Raw genomic sequence first — 24712 nt, 5'->3', positions numbered from 1 at the left:
TAGTTTGATTAAAAAAAAAAAAAAAAGACAATTTGTGTTACTCAAATATGATACAATCTGACTACAAATTAAAAATGTGGATTCCAGGTTTTCCCATAAATGATAAATCCTTTACACTCTATTACCTTGAGGACTTTCTAATCAAATTTCCATCTAGTTCACATCTTTATATGTGCCCTTTCCCCATGATCTGGACCTTTCGCTTATCATCCTGCTACCTCCAGAGCTACCAATAATCTGACCGAATGCTCTTCCCCCCCTTCTCATCATGTGCTCAGACCATCTCTACATTGAGCTCTCAATTTTTCAGCCTCCGGAAACCTTTCTCAGTTACTGCATTTGTAACATTCTCAGCACACTCTTGTCATGAACCCTGGCCTTTTGTAACCATACCTGTTTAAAATCTCCTTCATGTCCTGTCTATGTGCCCATGTTTATTGCTGAACATACATTGCATAAGTCTTTAACACAACATAAATTTTGGCTTTACTTAACAATCAGACCTCTTATTTCCCAGTAGTCCACCAATCTGTTTTATCCAGGCTGTTGCTGATCATTTTCTAACTGCCATCTGAGTACTTACACACAATCCAACATGATTCCTGCAAGATCTGTCCTTCCACCATAATGCAATTCTCTAACTCTTCACTATAATCTCTTCTTATACTATGCTCAAATATCAATTCAAGACAAAATTAATTATGAAATTGCACAGATGGGTTGTGAAAATAGTGAACATGATTGAAAGATAGTTCATCACTTTTAATATACATACAAATATATCTAAGAAAAACATAACTTCAGGCATTGTCTTTAAAACTACATGACATATGTCACTGTAACAATAAACAAAATTTACATTATGAACTTTCTCCCTAATTTCAAGAGACTGGAAGTGTATTTGAAAGTTCTGAAGAAAATCCCAAGACTCATCAACTCAAAGAAACAGTTTATGAAATATTACTTACTACATTATGCTCTGGAACAAACATCAATTCAGCACCTTTACACCATTTTACCAAAATTTTGATCTTGGTAACAAGCAGTGCAGTCTTACAACACTGCTTGTAAAACTCAAAATCCTTTTACAGTTCAGACTTAGACAGCGACACTATCAAATATGAAATATTTATTGTACACTACAACAGTTACCATTATGTCATCCAAACACAATCTTGAAACCCACATCAATCAGAAATGACAAACTACTTCACAAATTCTAAATTGAAAAAGAAGTGCAGACAATGCTTACAGTGTGTAGCAACCATATACTATACTTTCCTTTCAAAAGCATTTATGCTGTAGTGCAGGAAACAATTAACTTAAAAAAAGACTATGCAACAATTAAGAGACAAAAGTTAAAGAGGTTTCATTTACACCCTAAAAGATCATTATATATTACAAAGAATAATTTAGGAAAAATTAAAGATAATACCATTAAAGGTAAACCATGCCCTAAGGCAGCAGTTCACAGGTCATAAAGGTGGTAACCTTTCTTTCATATTCTAGCAAAACTTAGAGGAAAAAGTAAAAACATTTATCATCTCACAAAATCCAAACTTGTATGTTGGAATAGTAGATACTCACAAAACCAAAATTGTATGTTGGAATAGTAGATATTAGAAAATGTGAAACAAAAATCCAAACTGTAACACTCCCATGTTAACCTAAGATATGACTCTTTTATATCTAAATACTTGAGAAGACAAAGATGGCAATACTGAACATGAAGTTACTGCCAGACAAGGGAAAAGTACTGTACTGTATCTACCAAAAATTCACTGAAATACAGTGCAATGTAACTGCTATGTACATCATCAGAATTTCTTAGTCTTTCTAAAAGGGAGTCAACACAAATATCTTCATTCATCCCTGGAGTACGGACCTTTTTATCTTCTCTACCACCAATTTGTCTTATTTGTTAACTGCTTCCATGGGTGGTTCCTACTCCATCTACAACAATTGTTACATTCTACACTTTTACTGGAATGTTAAATTTACAAGCAATCTTCCCACAAAACAGATACCATAATACTTTTCACCATACCCTCTTTAAAGTCTTATACAATTTGCTCTTCTATTGCTATATTTTTAAATGGAAACTCTTGATGTGGGGCAACTGACTTTACTTTTGCAGGCAATTCATATTTTAAAAACCAAATAATGTATCTAAGAATTAAAAATATTTTCCTGTTGATAGTGTTTTCTTAAAATCGACAAATAAATTATTTCCTGAACCACCTAAAATGACAAATTTTAAATCAATTTGTATTTTTCATAACTAACAAACCTTTGGTCTTAACATAAGGGGAAAGTTCTCTAGCGCCTAGCGCCAGCTGGAGTCCAGTTAAAAAAGTTACAAGGAAATTGGTGGCATCGGGAGATGGACACAGTAGCGGTAGGTAGGAGGAGGAGCCGACCTCCTATAAGTTGATGACATCAAGGTATTGCACACTAAAACTGATCATCTGGGAACTCCAGAACAGTGGCCATCAAAACTTTCCATACTAAAAAATTTAGTCAATGACCTGATTAAAATGACATCAAGATGAAAATAGTCCCGCATATTATAGAAAAAACTGTTGGGTAGTATATACAAAAGTTATTTTCAAGACACTCTCTAACCATACAAAAGCTAGTTAGATTTTGGTACTTGAGCACACCTGACAAGTCACAAAATTATCTCTTAAAACCAGAACAACTTCTTGTGAAGTTTAACATGCAATAAAATCAATTCTGATATTTAAAAACTTTTGTTCCCTTTCCAGTACGTTGAACTTTTTAATATTCGCCAGCCCAGTTGATGTATTATATTAGCCCATTCCTCATATGCTGTTCAAGAATACCATAAATGGAATAATATTTTTAATGTAACCTTCTGTTTGCAGCAAAGTAGATCTCACACCTATATAAAATTTTGTAATCATATCCATCTTGGTAGCCTAAATGCCTATGTATCACATTTCTTGGGCAGATTTGATCTCAAGCCAAGCAATGGACCCCACAACTTATAAATCAATGTTCCAACTTCATTACAACTAATGATCTTCATAACAATCATACTCAGAAAAAAAGTTGAACATGGAATTATCTGTTTAATCCACAGATAAAATATACTTCATATTTGTTTACAGTGAAGGATTTCCTGATACATTGTATATGCTGAAATAAAGACCTTTTCCTTTTGATGTGAAATGTTCATAATGTTCTTCTCTATAAAGTATATGATATATATTTAAAGAATATTGTTATGAAGCACTGTCTGTGTAAAGTCTGTCAGATGTCATATTTTAATATTTTTGTGACTTGTTATGCTCTCAATGTAACTTTCAAGACATTTTTAAAACTACTAGATATATACTGTAATGTTACAATCTTTAGCATTTGTGTCATACATTCCAATTTTCCCAATGCATTTCTTACATTGTATTGTATTTCATCATCACATGTAATTTATTCTCAAGTTCTTGAATAAAAACTAATCAAAACTTACAAATTTTTCCATCTCTTTCCAAAAACTGTAGCAACATAAATAAAAAAGCATCATTGCTCATTTGTTTTCAACCTTTTTACAGCTGTTCAGCTTTTTATGGGGCTCAAGGTTTCTAACTTACTCCACCTCGCTTTTCTACACCTCTTCACTTGTTAAGCATCTTTTAAAATAATCCCAGATACAGTATGATTTCCTACACTTGAGTGTCACTCTCCCTTGCACTTTCAAGTCCATCATTCTCCTTCGTATATACTCCACTTTTTTGTATAATTTAACCTTCAAACTTTTCCTGTAACTTTTCTTACATTTTTTTTATATATTATTCTGCTACCTCTCCTCTTCTATATCACAATCCTCTGTTATTCAAGATTCAGCAATCTCATCTAAGTCAGATCTAAATTATATTATGATTTTTTATTTCCCATGTTTCTCCTACACATCATCACTGGTCTTTACTGCTCTAAATTTTATGCTTTACTCATTATTTCATGTACTAACTGATCACCGAATGATGAATAATGTTAAATTATCAAAATTTTCCTCTTATTATAAATAAATGTCCCAAATAAGTCCTGTCACAAACAATGAGTTCACACCCTAAGTTTAGTAATTACTTGTAGTGCTTGTCAAATGATATTTTAAAACATTACTTGAGCTATGATCACAATATGTTACAGGCCAAAAAACTACAAATGATACCCTTACATTTCATACTTTGAGAGAAATATTTATTTGAACTATAGAGTGATAAGAGAAGGTATGACAATAATTTACACTAATATTTACAGTTACAGTACTGAGTAAAAATTAAAAGAAAAGCTGGCTAACTGGGTTGATTAAGATTAGAGCAGATTTTGACAGTGCAAATTTTCAAACTGAAATAGCCACTTTGAAAATTATTAAAATTATGTGGCTTGGATTTCACCAAATGTCCTTCAGATTTAATCTCTGGCTCATAAAATAATTATACTATTACCATGATTTTGAGTGCCACATTCCTTAAAGTGATCTGAACAAAAAAAAACTTGGTACTAGAAAAGTAATGCACTTCCCTCACTTTTTAATTTTTGCACTACTTCTGCAAAGATGTAAAACTTTCATTCTTTTATTCCTTTCTCTTGGCAAATATTTCTCTGTCTTAGCCACCTCAAACTACAACCCAAATCCTTTTGTGAAACCATATAACATACCTGAACAGCAGCGAATATTCTGTGTTTTCAATACACAAATAAGTGATGATGTGCCCACTGAAGTATAAAAAGAACCCTCTCTAGTAACTTGCAGAGAATAATAAGTGGTTGCTGAACACTGCAAGGATCATTACTGCAGTTAAATGATCACCTTGAATGGTGCTTTTAGCACAAAAGGTCCCTAATTACTTTAGATACCATGTAGTGCACTTGATTACCATTTACTTAAAACTACCAAATTTACAGATATTAACCTTTTAAAGAAGTCTATATAAACTGTTCTTATACCACTAATAACAGACTTTATATAATATACAAACACTTTCAACTGGTAAAACGAACCTCTTTACAAAAGAAAAGCTTTTACAAATATATTACTATTGGTACTACTGCAATACTTCAAATTCTTCATCATCTTCTGATTCAAAATGGTGATCTTCAAGTTCCATACCTGTTGAGGTGAAAATTTGAATTATTAAATAAAATCTAATTTAAAGACAGTCCCCAACTTAACATCGGAGTTCCGTTCCTGCGGCACGACGTTAGTTGGAAAATGACATAAGTTGGAACACCGTATTAAAAATTGATAAAAATGAAAAAAAAGTGATTAACTCACAAACAGGTAAATAAGACCTTTGTTTGGTATTGCTACACCACGTGAGCGACCCACAGGTCACTGTCCAGTCAACTATGCTCAGAAACTAGTTCCAGTCTTTCATTGTTTACAGTGCCATAAGACTGAAATGATGTAACTTTGGAACCACCTGCTGTACCCCAGAACTGATTTTTTTAATGAAAATATATGAAAAGTGCCATAAGATCGGAACAATGTTAAGTCAAAAACGACGTAACCTGGGGACTGCCTGTATATTACAAGTCATGTACCTGGTAAAAAGTACTCAAGAGGACCATCTTTGTACAAATTAGGGCTTAAAAACTGGTAACTAATTAGTGGTAATTATTGATATCAGAAATTGGTGAGTATCACTGCTACCGAAACACCACTGCTGGATTTTTTGGTTTTCTAATTAGAGAACATCTAAGAGCAAAGTACGGGTAAGACACACTTTTGGTTTTTAATTTCATTACCTTGAATATCCAGATGTAATGAAATGATTCCAAAGAATCCTTCTTGTTGCCAAATCATAAAATGTAAAAAAACAAAACTGTTAAAAGCAACATTCAACAGGCTTTGTACATCAAATGCAGAGGCAGAGAGACACGAAGAAATTGCTGAAATTGAAATTTTTTAAACATAACCTGCTGTAAGTGATCCAATGCTTCAGAGATATCTTTGTGGAGTGACAAGTAAAAATAAGAAAAATGAGCTCCCTTTCTACTACTTTCAATTCAGCTCAAGAATGACACTGTCTGAATCAACAGAGGATCAGTCTAAGCACTTGGAAAAGCTATACCAGAGCTTATTAACAATAAAAGCAACCAGTGTGGAATCTGAATAAGCCTTTCTTCTGCACCTACCTCATTTAGAAAATTCACTCTCAATTATTCCCAAAAGCATTAGATGCTTTGTGGTTTTTAAGATCATACTTCTCTAGTGCTAAATATTATAGTCAATGACTCTTCATTACAGGAACTAGGAATGTGTGTATATTTTTTGTTGAAGAAAAGTTGTCTTAATTTCCTAAATCATTATTTTCTATTTTTTTCTGTCTACAATAACAACTATTTCAAATAACTTTTATTTCATAGTATCCCCTCACTTATACAGTGTACTTATTATGAAAAGTAGTGTGATCAGAGTTACAAGTCCACTAACATTCTTGCTATGAATAAAAATAAAACACTGGCGATAAAAAATTGGTGAAACCGATAACAAATAAATCCCAATCAATAATTAACCAATAGTTTCATTTCCCATTCATTGCTCTCCTCATCATATCCATTTGTGTTTTACTATGCTCTTTCCTTGTGAGACAATTTCATTAGTGTTTCGTTTTTTATGCCCAATTGCCTCCTGAACATGCCATAGCATCTAATAGGTGACACTATGTAACTCCCAACAACTACACATTAAATCTCATCCCAAGCAAGCTGTCTTCATCTTTCATGTCCTTTTTTGTACCCAATAGCCTTATTAAAGTTCACTAAGTAGGCATTTACATAAAAGTATTAACTCTTTAGTTATACTATCAGGAAGCTAATTACAAACCTGATCATCGTGTTGGTAGGCATGATTGTCTTGTTAACAGTCTTGATTACCATGGCAATGTAGTCATGAAAAGAAGAGTTTTTACCTCTCAAGATGAGAATTGCAATAAATTTCTCAACAGCAGTTCATAATTTCGTTAGGATTTTGCTATCCTCTTCCTCCTAACAGCAATACCACTGTGCAGTCGACCCCCAACTATTCACGGTTCAGGATTGGCAGATTCACCTATTCACAAATTTTTCTGTGGAATATAACTCCAAATAATCTGCGAAAAATTTGCCTATTCGCAGATTTTTTTGTAGAGCATATCTTGACTAAATGCATTTTTTATGATAAAAAAAATGATTTACTAATTTTCAAATAATAATATTAAGTGTACACAGAGCAAAATATCAATAAAAAGTATTTTTTTTTTTCTTAAAAACGTTCGCCAAACGATGAGCCAATTACAAACACAAAGCTCCCGAGAAAGAAAATGCAGCTTGGGAAGCTGAAATGCCTAGGCGCAATGCTACTTGACACGCTATTAGGTAGCCTTTGCAAAGAAGCCAATCCAGGGGCGCCATTCATTTTCATTAGTTGTGGTTGGCTGTACAACCGTCCCAAAGACTTTGTCTTGTGGAGATATGCTGCGTGAGCATGCAGCTCTGCCAGTTCACTGCGTAGACCTCTGCTGTAAGAGTATTTCACTGCATATCTGTGTACTTCGCGTATCTTTGTGACCACACCAACCACAGTAAGCAGCCCACTTGCCTTGGTACACAGCTGAGGAAGATCATCTGAGATAGCCAGACATCTCCAATGCTGCTCTGCGAGAAAAGCCTCTCACTCAGAGGAGATACTGGATAGTCTCCAGCCGTGAAGGGATAGGGACTCTACTGGGTGGTGGAATTTCTGGAAGTAGGGTTGACACAGAAGGGTGTGCCACAGAGGAATCTCTCTTGTAGCTTCTGACAGCAAGGCTGGGAGATTGGGGAACCATTGCGAGTGGCGCCACATGGGACCAACTAAGGTCATTCTGAGGTTCTGAGAGGTCATTACCCTGTTCAGAACTTGATAGATTAGGCAAAATGGAGGGAAGGTATAGATCTCCAGATTGTCCCAGGGGTGTTGCAGGGCATCCTCCAACACTGCAAATGGATCTGGAACCACGGAACAGAAGACCTCTAGTTTTCTGTTGAACCCCATTGCGAACATGTCTACTGAGGGTCTTCCCCACAGATGAAAGAGCCTGTTTGCAATGTCCTGGTGCAGAGACCACTCTGTCCACACGACCTGACTCAGACGACTCAGATTGTCCACCACTACGTTCCTCCTGCCCGGAATATACCTGGCAGAGAGATCTACTGAATAATCTATTGCTCATTGATGAAGGAGCACTGTCAGAGTGTAGTTGGCGTGACACCAGGCTCCCCTTCTTGTTTACATAAGCCACCACCGTCGTGTTGTCTGACATGAGCACCACATTACCTGCTCCTGAAATTGCTGAAGAGCTAGGAAGGCAGCCTTTGAGCTTCAGAACGCTGATGTGAAGCTGCCTCTCTTGTGGAGTCCACACTCTGGATGTTACAAGACCTTCCAAATGTGCTCCCCAACCCTTGCACGAAGCGTCTGTGAACAAGAGGATCTCTGGAGGGGGAGAATGAAGGGGAACCCCTACGGCCAAGTTCCTGTCATCCAACCACCACAACAGGTCCTCTCTTACTTCCCGCAACAGCGGAACTAGAAAATGTTGAGGATCCCTTGCAGGTGACCAAAACTCTTTCAGCCTCCACTGCAGAGACTGAAGGTGTAGATGACCGTGAGGGACCAACTTCTCTAGGGAGGTTAACAGACCCAGCATCAATTGCCACTGACGAGAGGAAGGACCGAGCTACAGCCTTGAACCTCCATTCTCTGCTCTGATGGGAAAACCCTCGATGAGGCTATGTCTATAACCATGCCCACGTAAAGAATCTTCTGACTGGGGACGAGATGCGGCTTCTCCAAATTTACCACGATGCCCAAGTCGTGCCAAAACTGAAGAAGACGGTCCCTGTCTTGGATTAACTTTTCCCTAGACCCCGCCAAGACCAGCCAGTCGTCGAGGTATCTGTGAAGGCGAATCCCCTGGGAGTGGGCCCAAGACGAAACCAGGGTGAATACTCTCGTGAAAACTTGAGGAGCTGTTGAGAGGCCAAAGCACAAGACGAACCGAAAAACTGACTCCCCCAGGCTGACACAAAGAAACTTCCTGGAGGAAGGATGAATCAGAATCTGGAAGTACGCATCCTTCAGGTCTACTGAAAGCAGAAAGTCATCCTCCCTGATGGCTGCTATCACCGTTTGAGGAGTCTCCATCCTGAATCGGGTCTTCTTGACGTAGAGGTTTAGGGTTGACGGGTCTATCACTGGCTGCCAATCGCCTGTTGCCTCGGGAACGAGAAAGACCCGACTGCAAAATCCTGGAGAAGGATGCCATACTATTTCCGCTGTTCCCTTCTCCATCATTTTCGCCACTTCGCCTTGGAGAGCTTGATGTTTCAATGAGCCGAGAGATTATGTCAGGTGAAGAAGAGGCTGAATGGAAAGAGAGATAGGAAAGTTGAAGGGTAGTAGGTACCCTACATGAAGGACATCTACTACCCATTCTTCTGCCCCGAAGGCACACCACGTAGCCCAGTGGCTCACAAGGCATCCCCCCACTGGTGACAACTTGTGGGGAGGGGCATCTACTCTATCGCTTGGAACCTCTTGCTGGCTTAGAAGAACAGGACTAAAGGGACACTGCTGGGAGCTCTTGCTGGTTGCTGCAGCAGGAGCATGCCCAGACCTGCTGGATGAAGAGGCAACCGCAGTCTTCTTGGGCAGCGCCGAGGAGCTGGGTTTTGAAGTACCACGACGAGGAGGATTAGCAGACTTAAGAGACGGCTTAATGAACCAGACGATCATTATTATCAGCTCACCATCTATCTATGGCCCAGTCCAAATGATCCTTAGGGAAAAGAGAAGAAGTGTTAAGGATGTCACCATTTCTAAGGAACCTGTCACGTACACAAGATTGCTATATTCGCGGATTAACCCAACCACCTCTCCGTAAGTAGTAAAAATCTCATGGTTCTCTACATCTTTCACCTCCTATCCCTGAGAGTCCCTACCTGATCTGTTGACAAACTCAAAAGAATCCAAAATATTCTTGACGAAGACTGGAGTGTAGGTCCTTTCCAGACCTAAAACCTTCCTTGGAGAATGAACACCTGCGGATGTTAAGGGGAAACTATCTTGAGCCACATTCCTCTCCACAGAACATGAGACCGATACACCACAAAAACTCAGTGGAAGGACATGAGAGTAACCGAACAATTATAAGCCACTGACTTGGTAAGATGATCATCGTCTGCTCTGGAGGGATGAGAACAAGGAGCTGGACGAGAACCTACACGCAGACGTATAGGGCTGACACTGCGCTCCTTACCAGCAGGCTGCAAAGGAACTGGAGTAGGAGTAGGAGCACGGTCATGCTCAGGAACATGAGCATGATCTTCCGCACAAGCGTGTCCAACCACCCGAAGGCAGGAGCAGGAGCGCCTATTACGTGTTCCGTCAGGAGAACGAGAGGAACATCTAGGCCAGACGACAGGGCTCCTGGAACGCTGAATCTCAGAACGTGAGCTCCAGACATCCTTGGAAGAACGTGGACTTGAAGGATGACGTCGTGAAGGAAGGCGAAGGGGATGCGGTCGTGTACCAGAAGAGCTCTCTTTATGGACGGAAACAGCAGGACAAGTTTTAACAGGAGCAAAATCATCCTTCCTACGAACTTTGGCAGAGGGAGGAACAACTGCAGACTTCTTCAATTTGCATAAATCCTCAACATCAGAAACACGGATGTCAGGAGGGGGAGAAGCACGGCCGTGTTCCGAAGCAGACGAAGATACAATAGGCCTGAGACACTTCCTACTAGGGGAAGAGACAAAGTCTCTAATTTGCCACTGCTTGACAGGAACAGGGGAAGATAAAGAAGAAGATGGAGAAGGAGACGGTGTCCTACGACGTTTCATTTGCACAATACCTCCACAACTCTTGCAAATTCGATCACACCACCTGAACCAATGAGTCGGAAGGGGGGCCGGAGGTTGGAGCAGGAGGGGGCAGGACGACACACTGGGATGAGAGGGGAGTAGTCAGCTGGGACGATGAAACAGCTCATGAACTGGGCACGGGAGGTGGGGAGCCACTGGGATGGGGACTGACAAAGCGGCTGACCCAGGCCCGTGTGAATTCAATTACTGTCCTAGTAACCCTGATAGGTCTAGAGAAGCCCAGAGACAAGCCATCTTCTGCGCATCGGAATCTGAAAGGGTAGAACAAGATGGAGGGAGCATCTGCTCGGAAGATGATGTACCCCACCAAAAAAGCAGAGGAAGCATTATTAGGGAAGTCTCCTGAGCCCTCTCCCAAAACTTCCATAGATGAAGCTATAAAAGAGTAGGAAGGGGTAAAATCTTCCAAAGAAGACATAGCAACTGGAGGATATGACAAAGAGGAGACAGAACAAGAAGGAGCATGTGACACATCCTTCAAAGGAGGGAACCCCCTCCAAGATGGGGCCTCCGATTTCCTCCTATGCTGCCTCTTCTTGGCAAAAACCCTCCACTGCTCAGGAGGCCAAGAACAACACTCAGGACATGGATTAGTGATATTACAATCATTAGCTCTACACATCAGCTACACGTAGAATGGGGATCGGTCTCAGCCGATGCCAAAAAGCGAGAGCAAGGGTAAACCATTGACGCCAGGACACATCCTCTGACGCTTGAAAAGCCTGGGAGAAACTGGAGGCCAAGATGATTCTTGTGGATGCATGATCACACAAAAGCACACAGCACACGAAAATACAGAATCACCCACACAAGCAACACAATCGCAACAAATTAAGCAAAAAACACCAGCTTCGGAGAGATGAGAGAAAGCACGTCTTCCTATGAGGGTGGTAAAGAAGAAACCTAGACATCATTTATTTCACTACATGCGCAAAGGAAATTGACGGTTGCCATCTACGTCTATCAGCCTACCTCGCTGCCACCAATTCCTTGTTTGTTATTTTTACTGGTTTCCAGCTGGTGCTAGAAGAATTATCAATAGGTTAAGACTCAGGTTTGTTCAGCACATGAACAAATTAACTTACTTATACATCAGTTACACATAAGAAAAATGCAGCAAACCAAAGATAACAATACTTACACATACCAGTTGCTCCTTCTGTGGAAGTATCATCCTTCATATAATCTGGTCTTGTTGAGACAAGTTCAAACAAAGGAGTCTTTTCACTGTCAATAAGTTCTTGACGCATGCGATTACACAAATCATCATACTCTTTCTCTGTACCACAGTAAAAGCACTGAAAAAGACAATTCTGTTAAGCAATAATGCCCTTTTAATATTACAGTATGTCAGTGTGACTATCACAAGGATTATCATAAGAAAAATTTCAATGAGGTCTCTCAAGATTTTTATAAGAAAACCATACTGAGCTCTCTAACATTCAAATACAGTACTGTAAACATTTTTATTTGTATGCCTAGGGAATTAACATGTAGCATATAACTAAAAAATTGTTAAGTGGCCAACAGGCAGGAATAATGCAGTTTCTCATAATCCTGAAATAAACTTGTACCTTCATAAACACTCTTACCCATGAAAGGTTAGCCCAACTGGTGCAAACCTAGTCTATATTCTATCATATGACTATTTTTGCTTTTCACTTTGACATCTAAAAATAAGGTCCCTTGCTAGTAAGAACCCCAGCAAACTTGAAAGAAAATGATTCAACTGGGCAACATATTGACTCAGCAGAAGATTCAATAAATTAATAATGGATCAGTCCCCATGTCACAGGATACAGTAAAGGGCCCATATTCACAGGGGATGTGTACCACAACCGCCCGTGAATAGCTAAAATGTACGAATGCTTAAAACCCCTCTAAAAACACTTAGAACTGCCTATTTTGAGCATTCAAACACAAAAAAAAAAAAAAAAATTTGTATACCTGAGTATTTTAAGTTTAGTCACAAAAAGTGCATTCAGTCATGAAAATATGAAAATATAGTAATTAGTGAATATTTCTCAGTGAAAAATACAGAGAATTGGCAAATTTTCTGCAAATAATATGTATACATGTTCCACAGAGAAATCCGAGAATCGTGAGACCATGAATACGGGGGGTTTACTGTATAACTCAAATGGGTCTCAAGCTTATCAATGTCTTTCTGTCTCTAACTCAAGAAGAGAAGTCAACAATAGATCTGAGTCCACTCCTGCATGACCTTGGTTTTGTATGCAATTTTGATCTATTTGAGTCCTACATCTCATTCTGCCTGCCCATTGTTTAATTTCCTTTTTTTGACTTTCATTAAATTACAACTCAAGAGCACCTGTACTGGACATCAATGTTCCCATGTTCCTAAATAATTGAAGATTCAACCTCATTACAGTGATCCATTCTCCATCTCAAGTTATTTCATCCTTTTATGCATACTTTCCTCACTATTTTGTTTTATTAGTTATATGATGCATTAAAGTATGAAGCTTTGTACAGATATCACCATCTGCATAGCTGTCAACTTTTTTTCTTTACTCCAATCCAAACCTTCTCCTCCATCTCCAACTGTTTTTTCACATTACTTTTGCAAAACTTATATTAAAGTTATTCATATATGTATTTCTTCTCATCATGTACTGTATTATCTTCTACACTGATGTGATGAAGGTGAAGATACACAGGTATAGTTGTTACAGCATTTGAACATGCCCTTTTCTGAGAAAATATAACATGAGAATGGAACTGTGTGATACGTGAAACTGTTAGGTCAAGGACTAATGTTGTTTAGAGGTAACCAACAACTAGGGTAGCAATTCAGCACTTGCTTTGTCCATCCTAAGTGACATGTCAGTTTGTGTAAAAACAATAAGTTATAATCTGCATAAACCAACCTGCTTTACTACAACAATCTCTGAAGTCTATGATCATAACTTTTTCATGGTAAAGCTAACTAAACTCATCACAGACATGTAATACAAGACAATATTTCCATCATGAAGGATATTAATGATGTCATCTTTGATCAGAACAAAGCAAAACTGAAATCCTGCATTTAATTATATTACTTATTAAAATTTATGTATTCCCAACATTTTGTGAATAAGGAGAACAAAAGTTGGTTGGCTGCTGTTGAGGTGATGCATTAACAGCTTAACAAAGATTAAACTACCTTCATTTTAAAAGCAAGAATTTCTGTATGTTAATGAAAATAAGACTGTTATTTCCTAAAAACAATCTATTAAAACAGATTCGCACCTTAAGTGCAATGACTTTAAAATCATGTAACACTCTTAGAAAATGGTAATTAAATCCTAATTTCACTGCAAATTATTTCATATAATAATAAACTATTACATACCAGCGCCAAAGAAGGGTCCAATTGTTCTAAAGGCATCCGTTGAGCAAAAGAGCAATGATACGACTTGTCTAATTCCACTTCTGCCTCTGTTGTTTTCTTATCCACACTCCCTGAGTCCTGTGTTGTATGTGGATCTAAATACACTATTTCATCCCCTGAAAACAAGAGTGTTTCTAGTGAAACCAAATACGTAATTCCTTAAAAAAAACAAGGTTAATTTTATTGGTACAGGCCCATTATTTTTAACAAAGCTTCATGCAACAGCCTGAATCCCATGAACTCCAACCCTCAACAGAAGAAAAGAGATCTGCATCCATGCACATATTGTTATCTCATGCATTCAGTGGCTGGCTGCCTTCTTGTGTATTCTGTACACCCGTGACAAAACATTGGGGTCAGGTGAATGGGCCCTTATTTAGTAAAGAGATTATGGGTTTGTATTTAATTTTCCTTCCAAATTACATTTGCTTTACCCAAACCTGCTATTTTACACCACACTCTAAATTGCAACTCTGGTGGGAGGGAGCTGAGCTGTTAACACATTAGAAAGAATGTAAGGAGCCTGAAGGAACCAAGAAGAGTTCATACAAAAAAAGAACGAAAACAACCCATAAATCATGAGTAACAACTGGTTAAAATACTCCAAAAGACTTAATAAATTAAGGTGCAATTACCACAAAGTATGTCAGTGCAACTAATAACGAATTTCTGAGCCTAGCAGGATGCTTTGATGAAATGGTGAGGAAAAATGAACATAACCTATTGCACCTTCATGGTCTAAGGAATGAGAGTTCACACTATTATTAGTAACATGTAAATAAAAATGAGAAAAATTAGTCTGGCATCCCAATTTCCAGGTGTCACAACCAAACTGATATCTATGATTCAGCTTAAAATGGCATATTTTTAAAGTAATTTGTATTTTTCCTAACATACAAACCTGAGGTCTTTACACATGGGGATTAACTTTCTACGAGCTGGAAATCAGGCCGTTAAACTTTTGCAAGGTGGTTATAGTAACAGCTATCGATGGTAGGGGCAGAAGCACCGCCCACCAAGTCGGTGCACATTCAATTCTATGCAGTTTACCTTTAGGCCCAGGAAAGAGAATGAGGGGTGGTAAGAGGTGGGCCCTTTATGTAAAGACCTCAGGTTTGTATGTTAGGAAAAATACAAATTACTTTAAAAACTTGTAATTTGTTCCTTGGCCTTTATATATGGGAGACTTACTTTTGGAGGGAGGATTCTGAGTAAATCTCCGAACTGACTGGTAGTTCGGCTCACCTGGGTACTCTCTTCCTGGTCATGAAAGAGCAAAGGAAGACTATACCCCTGATCTACTGAACAAGAGAGATATTCAATCGTCAGACTTCAGGGCATTTTGAATTAAAGGAATGTAATATCTTTGAACTGAAAAGGTTTGGATGAACCCACAGTATCGGAGACTATAAAGCTAAGAATAACCAATTGGTTTGCTCATAGTCAGTCTCTCTCTCCCCTTGCTAGAGAGAAGGAAGGATTTGCATCTACTAATCCAAATGGAGCCAGATTATAGATAGGATATGCAGGCATTTAGATCAGCTGCATGCACGCCCATCCAGTATGTGATGGCTCATTCACTGTTCCTCTGCCCACTGGAACATGGAGGAAGACAGGAGAAAGGAAGGAGGCCAATCCTACAAACACCTTCTCCTTGCAGCCGCACACCTTCGGCAAGATGCAACCTGTCCCTCAAGAGCTGGGTGAACTACATGACTTGTTGAGCATCCACCATAGGATCCAAGAAAAAGGAGTCTAAGGACCTATGGGCAATGTCTCAAGGTAAAAGGAGATGAATGTGATCTGCACAATTACATTCCATCCCAGTACTCAACTGGCAGGTTCTTCCTGAATGCGATGGACAGACCGATGCTGCTGACCTCAAAAGATCGGGCCCAAAATGTACTGACGTCCACCAAAAAGTTGCAGGGTATGCTCGTTTGATCATCTCACTAGTCAGAGAAATGACAATTTGGACACCATTTCTCGGCCAACTCGAAGCTAATGAACGAGTCATTGGCATTGGGCTGAAAGTCTAGATGCCATACTGTCACTGGAACCACAGGACCATAGAAGTGGAATGATCACTCTCACTTATCACCTTTGAAACATGTAGAACGGCAAAATGCATGAGCTTCCAGATGTAAATGGACACCAATGATGTCTTGCTTTGTTCAAGGGTGCAAGAAGGCAGAACAGAACAGCATAAACTTCAGTAAGTCAAGAAAAGAAGGACTATGATCAAGCTTCTTTGGAGGTTGAATGAATTTCTGGACGTCAAGGTGCCAAGATCAACTGTCTTTATCTCCTGACTTCAGTGAATGAATTGTTGTAATTACATCCATCTTGCTTGGGATGTGTCTGGTTGGCCACTGTACTGAATGTTCTACTGTCTACTTGTGTACCTGCACTGCAACAGAGTAGATGAAAGGACACTATGACCTTTTGTTGACCATGGCACTACCATGGTGTTGCTGCTATCACACCGAGTAGTGTCCATCTTGAGACTCTTGAAAGTCTAAAAAGAACTGTGCTTAAGTTCCAAGAAAGGAAGTGTAGGAGCCTGCTGCCCCGGTCAATGTTTCCGAAGAATGAAAACTCTGGAGGAAGATAGCGTAATCATGGCATGACCTTGGTGTTGTTGCTATCAAAGGAGTGACTATTCAGACCTTGAGACTCCAGAAACTGTTTGAAGATCCACATAACATTCTCTCCCTCTTGGATTGTGGATCAACTGGTAATTGCAGCAGTAGCAGCTACTGCTTACATCTCCCACTCCTCACAGGGGGAGTGTAACTACAGTAATACCTCGATCTTACGTGCTTCAAGTTGCGCGAATTCAGACACGCTAACTTTTCATTGGAACCTAACTAATTGGCATATGCAATTAATCACAGACATGCGACATTTGCAAAATCCTCAAGAAACCCTGCAGAAGTGGTTATGTTTAATTTTTGAAGTAATTTATAAGTTTTCATGCTTTTATGTCTAAAACTGATATGAAATTTTTGTATTATTTTGATTTTTATACATAAATACTGTATGATACTAGCATACTTTATATTAAAATGCAGTAAAATCAATCAAAATCACAAAACAGCTACTGATGTAGATATTCTCTCTCTCTCTCTCTCTCTCTCTCTCTCTCTCTCTCTCTCTCTCTCTCTCTCTGTACTTTAATATTTGCTTTGACATATGAGTTGTATTTTTGTTTTATGCACATGTAACATGTATGTTTATTTGTTTTGTATAATGTAGTTTTGTAGATAAATGTGACTTGCTTTGTTTTCATATTTTCCATGCTATAATTAAAACTTTTTGCATTTCTTTAGTAAATTTTAAAAGAATAAAGTAGATTCCCCAGTCTTTTCTCTGATCCTTCAGTGAGAGGAGGTGTAACCTAACTGTCAATTATCTTCACATATTGACCTTGAAGGGTAGAAAATGTTGCCCACTGTTGGTCTCTCTCTCTCTCTCTCTCTCTCTCTCTGAGAAAACACAGCAAAATATTTATAATTTGTTATTTCATTTACAGAATCTATTTATACTATTTTGATCTAATCACCATAAAAATATTCAAAATCCGAATTCCACATGTAGGTGCCAGTAGCAATTTTTCTGTGATGTCTCTCTCTCTCTCTCTCTCTCTCTCTCTCTCTCTCTCTCTCTCTCTCTCTCTCTCTCTCTCTTGTATATCAGTACTGTACTGTACACATTCTTTAATGAAAATATCAATTACTGTACCATAAGCATAAAAAACCATGAAAAAAAAATCCAGCAATTCACAACAGATCGATGTATGTAGCATTGCCATCATTTTTGCTGTATCTGGTTTATTGTACCGTATTTCATCACAAGTTTAGTTGACTATGCTTATCACACATATTATAACAGTACACAAGAGAATATTTTATCACTGTCAATGTTTCATCTCTAATCACCATAAAAGTATTTAAAATCCGAATTTCATACGTAAGCAACTCTAAACATTCTCATCCCAGCCATAGTTTAAGTGCCTTTAGTTCTCGTCCCCAGCAAGTTACTGTGCTTCAATTTATGTATAAACACTTCAGCTCTCTCTCTCTCTCTCTCTCTCTCTCTCTCTCTCTCAAACAGTACACATATTACTTTAGTGGAAAAAAACAGCAAAATATCAATGAAACGTTATTTCACTTACAGAATCCATTTATACTGTGCTTAGACTTTGATGTAAAAACCAGTTTATCTCTCTCTCTCTCTCTCTCTCTCTCTCTCTGAAACAGTAAAATAACCTTTAATAAAAAAAACAGCAAAATATCAATGAAATGTTATTTCACTCACAGAATCCATTTATACTGTGCTTTAAGAAGTTAAGTATATCTTAGTTTAACCAGACCACTGAGCTGATTAACAGCTCTCCTAGGGCTGGCCCGAAGGATTAGATTTATTTTATGTGGCTAAGACCCAACTGGTTACCTAGCAACGGGACCTACAGCTTATTGTGGAATTCGAACATTATGACGAGAAATGAATTTCTATCACCAGAAATAAATTCCTCTAATTCTTCATTGGCCAGTTGGAGAGTCGAATGCTGGGCCAACAGTGTGCTGGCCAAGAGCTCTACCCACCCCTCCAATGAAGAACTAGACTTCGAAGTAAAAACCACAGTTCTCTCTCTCTCTCTCTCTCTCTCTCTCTCTCTCTCTCTCTCTCTCTCTCTCTCTCTCTCTCTCTCTCTCTCTCTCTCTCTCTCTCTCTCTCTCTCTCTCTCTCTCTCTCTCTCTCTCTCTCTCTCTCTCTCTCTCTCAGTATACATTTCTTTAAATGAAAATATAGTAATTAGTGAATAAACAGTGTTGCTCTACAAAAAAAAAAAAAAGCGAATTAGTGATAATTTTAGAGATACGGCCCTAAGAAAAATCTGCAAATTAGTGAAATTTCATCCGGCGGACAAATGAATGATGTGTTCCACAAAAATCTGCGGCAAAGTGAACCGTGGAAATGTGAAACACATAAGACCGGGGGCACTGTACATTTTTGGAGGGGTATAGTGACTTACCCAGGACTTCTGCCCCTTGATTAACAGGCAGTGACAGTTCAGTTGTTGAAGCTCAGTTAGATTGTGCAAGCTCCCTCGAAAGAGACACACAGTTTGCAGCATTTGATCAATTCCGTAAGGAAATTGAGTAATATCAAAGATGTCCCTGCCACAGAGCAGCAATATATAAGGGACATGAAGCATGATTCTGAAGAGGAAATTAAGTCAGTCATGTTCACCCCAAAGTGTAAGAGTACTGCATCTTGTAACCAAAAAGTGGGTGTGGATACAAATGCTGCCCAAACAAGGTCTGTTAGAATTCTGACTGGAAACAACAAAATGGTCAGCTCGGAATACAAAACTTCAGGTCCAAACATAATAGGGGCTCCAATACTCACCCCTGATGATACTGATAATCCTTGGCAAGATGCCTCACTGTACATTTTCTCCCCCAATGGCAAGTATGCAATTAATGAGAGCAAGCCCAACAAAACTGAACAGTGTATGCTCTTCTAGGGAAAGGGGAATTCAGGAAACAATGAGCCCAAAATTTCCCTTTTCCCAACCCCAAAAAAGGCTCACTTTGATCAAAAATCATATAAGCCTTCAGTCACCTCCAAAAGTTTTCCTCAAAAAACAGGTAGGTGTTCAGAAGGGACAATTCCCTACAAAGGGACAACAAAAACAACAACAAGAGCAGCAGGGACATCCTTTTCACAAAGTCCAAAAACTATCTTATAGGGGAAAAAAGGAAAAGCAACACCTGGAATGTCTATCAAAGGCAAAGGCAGAGGAAGAGGTGGTTGGGGGTCAGCTTCAACGATATCACAGACAATGGAAGTTTTTCCCTTTGGGGACAGCATTATTTTCAAGGGGCTGGGGTAGAAACGGTCTCGTCCCTCCCCCTCCTTTAAAGGGCTTCTTCCAAAACCTAGGCCTCTCTCTGGAAGATTACGGGTAGGAAGGCCCTGTTAATGGGGGCCACAGAGAAACGTGTATATTCGCCAACAAGTACGTCTCTTCAGTGCTCCCAAAAAAGGATTCCTCCCAAAGAAGAGTGATCCTCAACTAATCAACACTGAACAAGCACATTGTTTGCCAAAAGTTTCAGATAACTACTGTTGCCCAAGTACCTTCAATCATTCCACAAGGGACATGGACAGTTTCTATAGATCTGAAAGATCCATAGTGGCATGTCCCTATCACCGTTCCTTTCTGCCCCTTCCCAAGGTTTCAGATAGGGAAAGATACATACAGATTCAAAGTCATGCCCTTTGGGCTAAACATTGCCTAAAGTTTTTTTTTTTACAAAATTAACCTAAACATTGCCTAAAGAGTTTTTTTTTACAAAAATAACAACGGTATTTGTCCGACAACTCAAACAAAAAGGAATTCAACTAATAGCCTTCCTAGACAACTGGTTGATCTGGGGGCCCATAAGAAAAGAGTGCTTGAAAAATCTAAGAGCAATTGTCAACAGACTATAGTTAAAAGGTTTTATAATAAATTGGAAAAAATCCGCCTCACGCCCAGCAGACACTTTCAGTGGCTGGGACTGTGTTGGGATACTCTTCACAGCCTGTCTTTCCCCATCATACTCAAAACAGAATAAGGTAAGTCCTCAAAAGGTTCCTTGCACAGCCCCAAGTTTCCAGATGGCAATTAGAACGTACGATGGGCCTGCTGCAGTTCACATCAGTAATAGATCCAGTACTTAGATTGCAACTAAAAATGCATACAAATTCTGGCTATTGCCTGCAAGAAAAAAGATGCGAGACCAACCTCATCAAAAGATTAAAAAAGTTAGGGAGATACTTCAGCCTTGGACCCAAGAGGAATCTCTGGCGAAACAGGTCACCCTGACTCCTCGTCTGTATGAGTGACAATACACACAGATGCCTCATTGACAGGTTGGGAGGACATTGGGAGAATCGTCAGGTGGCAGGGAGGTGGTCAGCTACTCAGGAATTCTTATATCAATTTCCTAGATCTAATGGGTGTCTTTTTGTCTCTCAAAAAACTCAAACTTCCAGAAGAGAGATAACATGACTACAATGTCCTGCATCAAGAGGTTGGGATCACATTCACCTCCTCTCAATATGATAATGCTAGCCAACCTTCAGATGGTGCAAGTAAGGAAATGGCACCTGTCTGCAATTCACCTCACAGGGGGTCTCATTGTAATAGCAGACTCTCTATCAAGGAAAATGACAACAGAGTGGATGCTGGACAACCAATCTTTTCAAACAATAGCCAACATGCTTCCACAACTGGAAGTGGACCTGTTTGCCACATACAAAAGTCACAAACTCCTAATATATGTCTCCAAGCCTGGACAGTCAAGCAACAGCAAGAGATGCCTTCCTAAAGACTGGAATAAAGGGAGGAAGATATCTTTTTCCTCCATTGTCCCAGATTTCGAAGGTTTTGAGCAAACTTCTAACCTTCAGAGGAACAGCTTACTTAATAGCCCAAACTGGCCAAACAGTCATTGGTTGCTATTACTGTACTTCAACAATGGGCGAAAAGATCAATTCCATTACTGTCTGCTGTTCTATCCCAGATAGTAGGAGGGAAAGTCGTTTACGCATCCTGCTTTCTGAGCCAAGACCTTAACGTAAGGATTTTTAAAAATATAAATTGCAAAAATTACTCACCCACCATTGCTAGGTACCCAGTGCAAAAATTATGGACACTAACGATCCGGCAATGCCAGTCCCGTATGGAAGATAATGGTTAGATTATATCCATACTGAGAGCCCAGTTGAGATTTCTATAGAAACACTTTTATTTTCTTATATACTTTTTGAAGACAAATGCCTTGTGGTTATAACAATCATGGCATACAGAGTACCATTAATGGAAACCTTGCTTTATGGGTTCAGGATTCACTCCAGTATAGAAGCTGTCACTTCCCTTCTGCAGTCTTTTGCTCTACAAAGGCCCGCTCCCAAAAGGCTTCCAATTGCTTGGTCCCTGAGCAAGGTGCTTAGACTTCTATCAAGCCCTCAATTCAGCGGACCCAATACAGCCACAACGCACATACTACAAAAGGTGATCTTGATTGCATTAGCATCAGGAGCTCATATTAGTGAATTGAGCTCTCTTAGACAGGGACGATACATCATGCAAACAGCTGACCATTAATTGTTATTGTCCCCTGGCCCATCATCCTAGCCAAGAATGAGGATCCTTTAAGAAGGAAATCTATTCTTATAAGAACACTCAATTTAGCAGACAAGACATTATTCCCGGTTCAAGCACTTGAGGTTTACCTAGAAGTCACAGCAAATACTGAGGGTCCTATTTTCCTACACCTTAGCACAAACTAACCACTCTCCTTACAAAGGCTGAGAATGATTGTAGTGTCTCTCATTAAAAAGGCAAATCCACACTCCTTTCATAGGTCACATGATATTAAGAAAGTAAGTACATTGTTGGCCTTCTTCAGAAATGTCTCTTTCAAAGAAGTCTCCGAATGTACAGGGTGGTCATCAGACATAGGAAAAAAAAATTGTTGCCATGTGCTCAAACAAATTCAACTATACTGTGTATCAGTAGTTGGCATGGTTAGTCCTAACTCCTAGGTGCTACAGCAGAAAACCATGGGTCTTATTGACGGTGAGTATGCTAACTATCACTAGGGAGAAGGGCAACAGTACTGCAACCAAACCCACAATGCTTAAGTAAGTCACTGTAGAACTACATCCTAAAACATAAGTTTGTGTATAGTTTCTTGTTCCTTGGTACCAAAACCTGAAGAGTATTTGGAATAAAGAATGGAACTTGAAATTTGTGGCTTGACCTCAGACCAGAAATGTTTTGTTTTTTCCCTTTGGGGTGTTGGAATTAAAAATTGAGAGCTTAAGCCTTTTTTGTCGCCTGTCAATTTCTTTGTAAAGCTCCTTGAGGACGAAACAAGGGGCTATGCTATCAAAAAACAGGTTCTGACGTGGGAAAAACCTATTTTCGATAGTCGCTGTTCGGTCCTCAAAACACTCCCACTTCCCTGATGAAAAGGCATGGGATTTGGGCGAGGGATTATCCTGCATTGACCAACAGAGTAATGGCTCCCTGGTCTTTACCAGCAGACAGGCATGCACAATAGTCACTTCTCTTTCTTGTAGGTTCTTTGACGTTGGAAAAACTGGGTTCAGCTTCACTGAAGATCAGGGAAAGTGCCCTCTTATCTCTGAGTCCATTATATACCCCATCACGTGTTATGTTAATCATTACAACACAACACCTGGCCAAAAAGCCCAACTAGAAGAGAATTCTTTGATATTAGTTTGGTCACCATGGAGCTCTGGTAGACCATGGAAAGTAACTCCTTGAGGACTCAACAGTGACTACCAAAAATAGGTTTTTCCTATGTCAAAACCTGTTTTTTGTTTGAAATATCAAATTAAGCAGTAAAATGTTAAAATAGGCAGTTATAAGCATTTTAGTTTAAGGGGTACAAGATTTTGGCAGTTATAGGCCAGTTATACTTATTTTTATAGGGGATTTTTGCATTTCCACGGTAGGTTCTGGAACCTATCCCCACGTAAAAATGGGGGAGCAGTGTAATTAGTGCCAACAGTAGTGTATCATAGCACTTATTAAAATACAAAATTATTGTGAAAAGCAAACCACATCTTGAAGCACAACATGATCACTGTTTCTTCTCTCAGAATATAAATAAAGGGCCGCACATCCCTATAAAAGTCTATGGTTGTAATTCCATTGTGAAAAAGTAGTAGACAGTACTGTAATTCCTGATACAATAAAGAATACTGAAATAATTCTGTCACTAATAAACCATGAAACATGAATTGAAAATAAATAGCAATTTCAACCTTGAATGGGCACTCATTGCTAGGAATGCGAGCAAGAGAATAAAAGGATTTTGACAAAGGAAAAATCTATTTCTGGAGAGGAGCCCGTGTCACCCGGTGAAATAGTCCATTCAGCACTTATTTCTAGGTAATTCCGTTGCTAGATACCAGAGAAAGCTAAATGAAATGCTGGAGTTACTACCCCCAGAGCGAGCTCCACTAGATGGAGTCGTGTATGGAAAAGGGTGAACTACAAAAACACGGAACCTTATCCTATAGAGATTCCCAATGTCAAAAGTCCCAACGAGAGAGGTGCCGTTACAAGCCCATGCACTACTCGCGGACTGTATGCAAGGCAACACTAGCCGCATTCCATGTTAGCACCCACCTCACTAGAATGAAGTTTACCAAGGGAGGGAGAGAATGAAAAACAGGGGTGGGTCACCGGGTGACACGGGCCCCTCTCCAGAAATAGATTTTTCCTTTGTCAAAATCCTTTTTCTGGATCAGGGTCCCGTGTCACCCGGTGAAATAATAACAGAGAAA

General features: G+C 39.1%; 1 protein-coding gene across 9 annotated transcripts in view; it reads right to left on the bottom strand.

The window, feature by feature from the left end:
• Nucleotides 1-741: 741 nt before the first annotated feature.
• The window catches only part of Atg4a (Autophagy-related 4a), an 81617-nt gene continuing 57646 nt past the window's right edge, over nt 742-24712 (bottom strand). For 6 of the 9 annotated variants that reach the window (XM_067086667.1, XM_067086662.1, XM_067086661.1 and 3 more), the window contains 3 exons: nt 14294-14448; nt 12077-12233; nt 742-5134 (listed from right to left, as the gene is read on the bottom strand). In XM_067086667.1, coding sequence (XP_066942768.1) covers nt 5070-5134; nt 12077-12233; nt 14294-14448 — 377 coding nt within the window. In that variant the 3' untranslated portion in view covers nt 742-5069. The remainder of the gene's footprint in view (nt 5135-12076; nt 12234-14293; nt 14449-24712) is intronic. The other 3 variants (XM_067086663.1, XM_067086665.1, XM_067086660.1) reach the window with 1 other exon arrangement.

This window comes from Macrobrachium rosenbergii, chromosome 43 (assembly GCF_040412425.1).
Source record: "Macrobrachium rosenbergii isolate ZJJX-2024 chromosome 43, ASM4041242v1, whole genome shotgun sequence".
Lineage (NCBI taxonomy): Eukaryota > Metazoa > Arthropoda > Malacostraca > Decapoda > Palaemonidae > Macrobrachium > Macrobrachium rosenbergii.
Note: the sequence above shows the minus strand (reverse complement) of the source record. Positions and strands in the feature narration are given on the sequence as shown.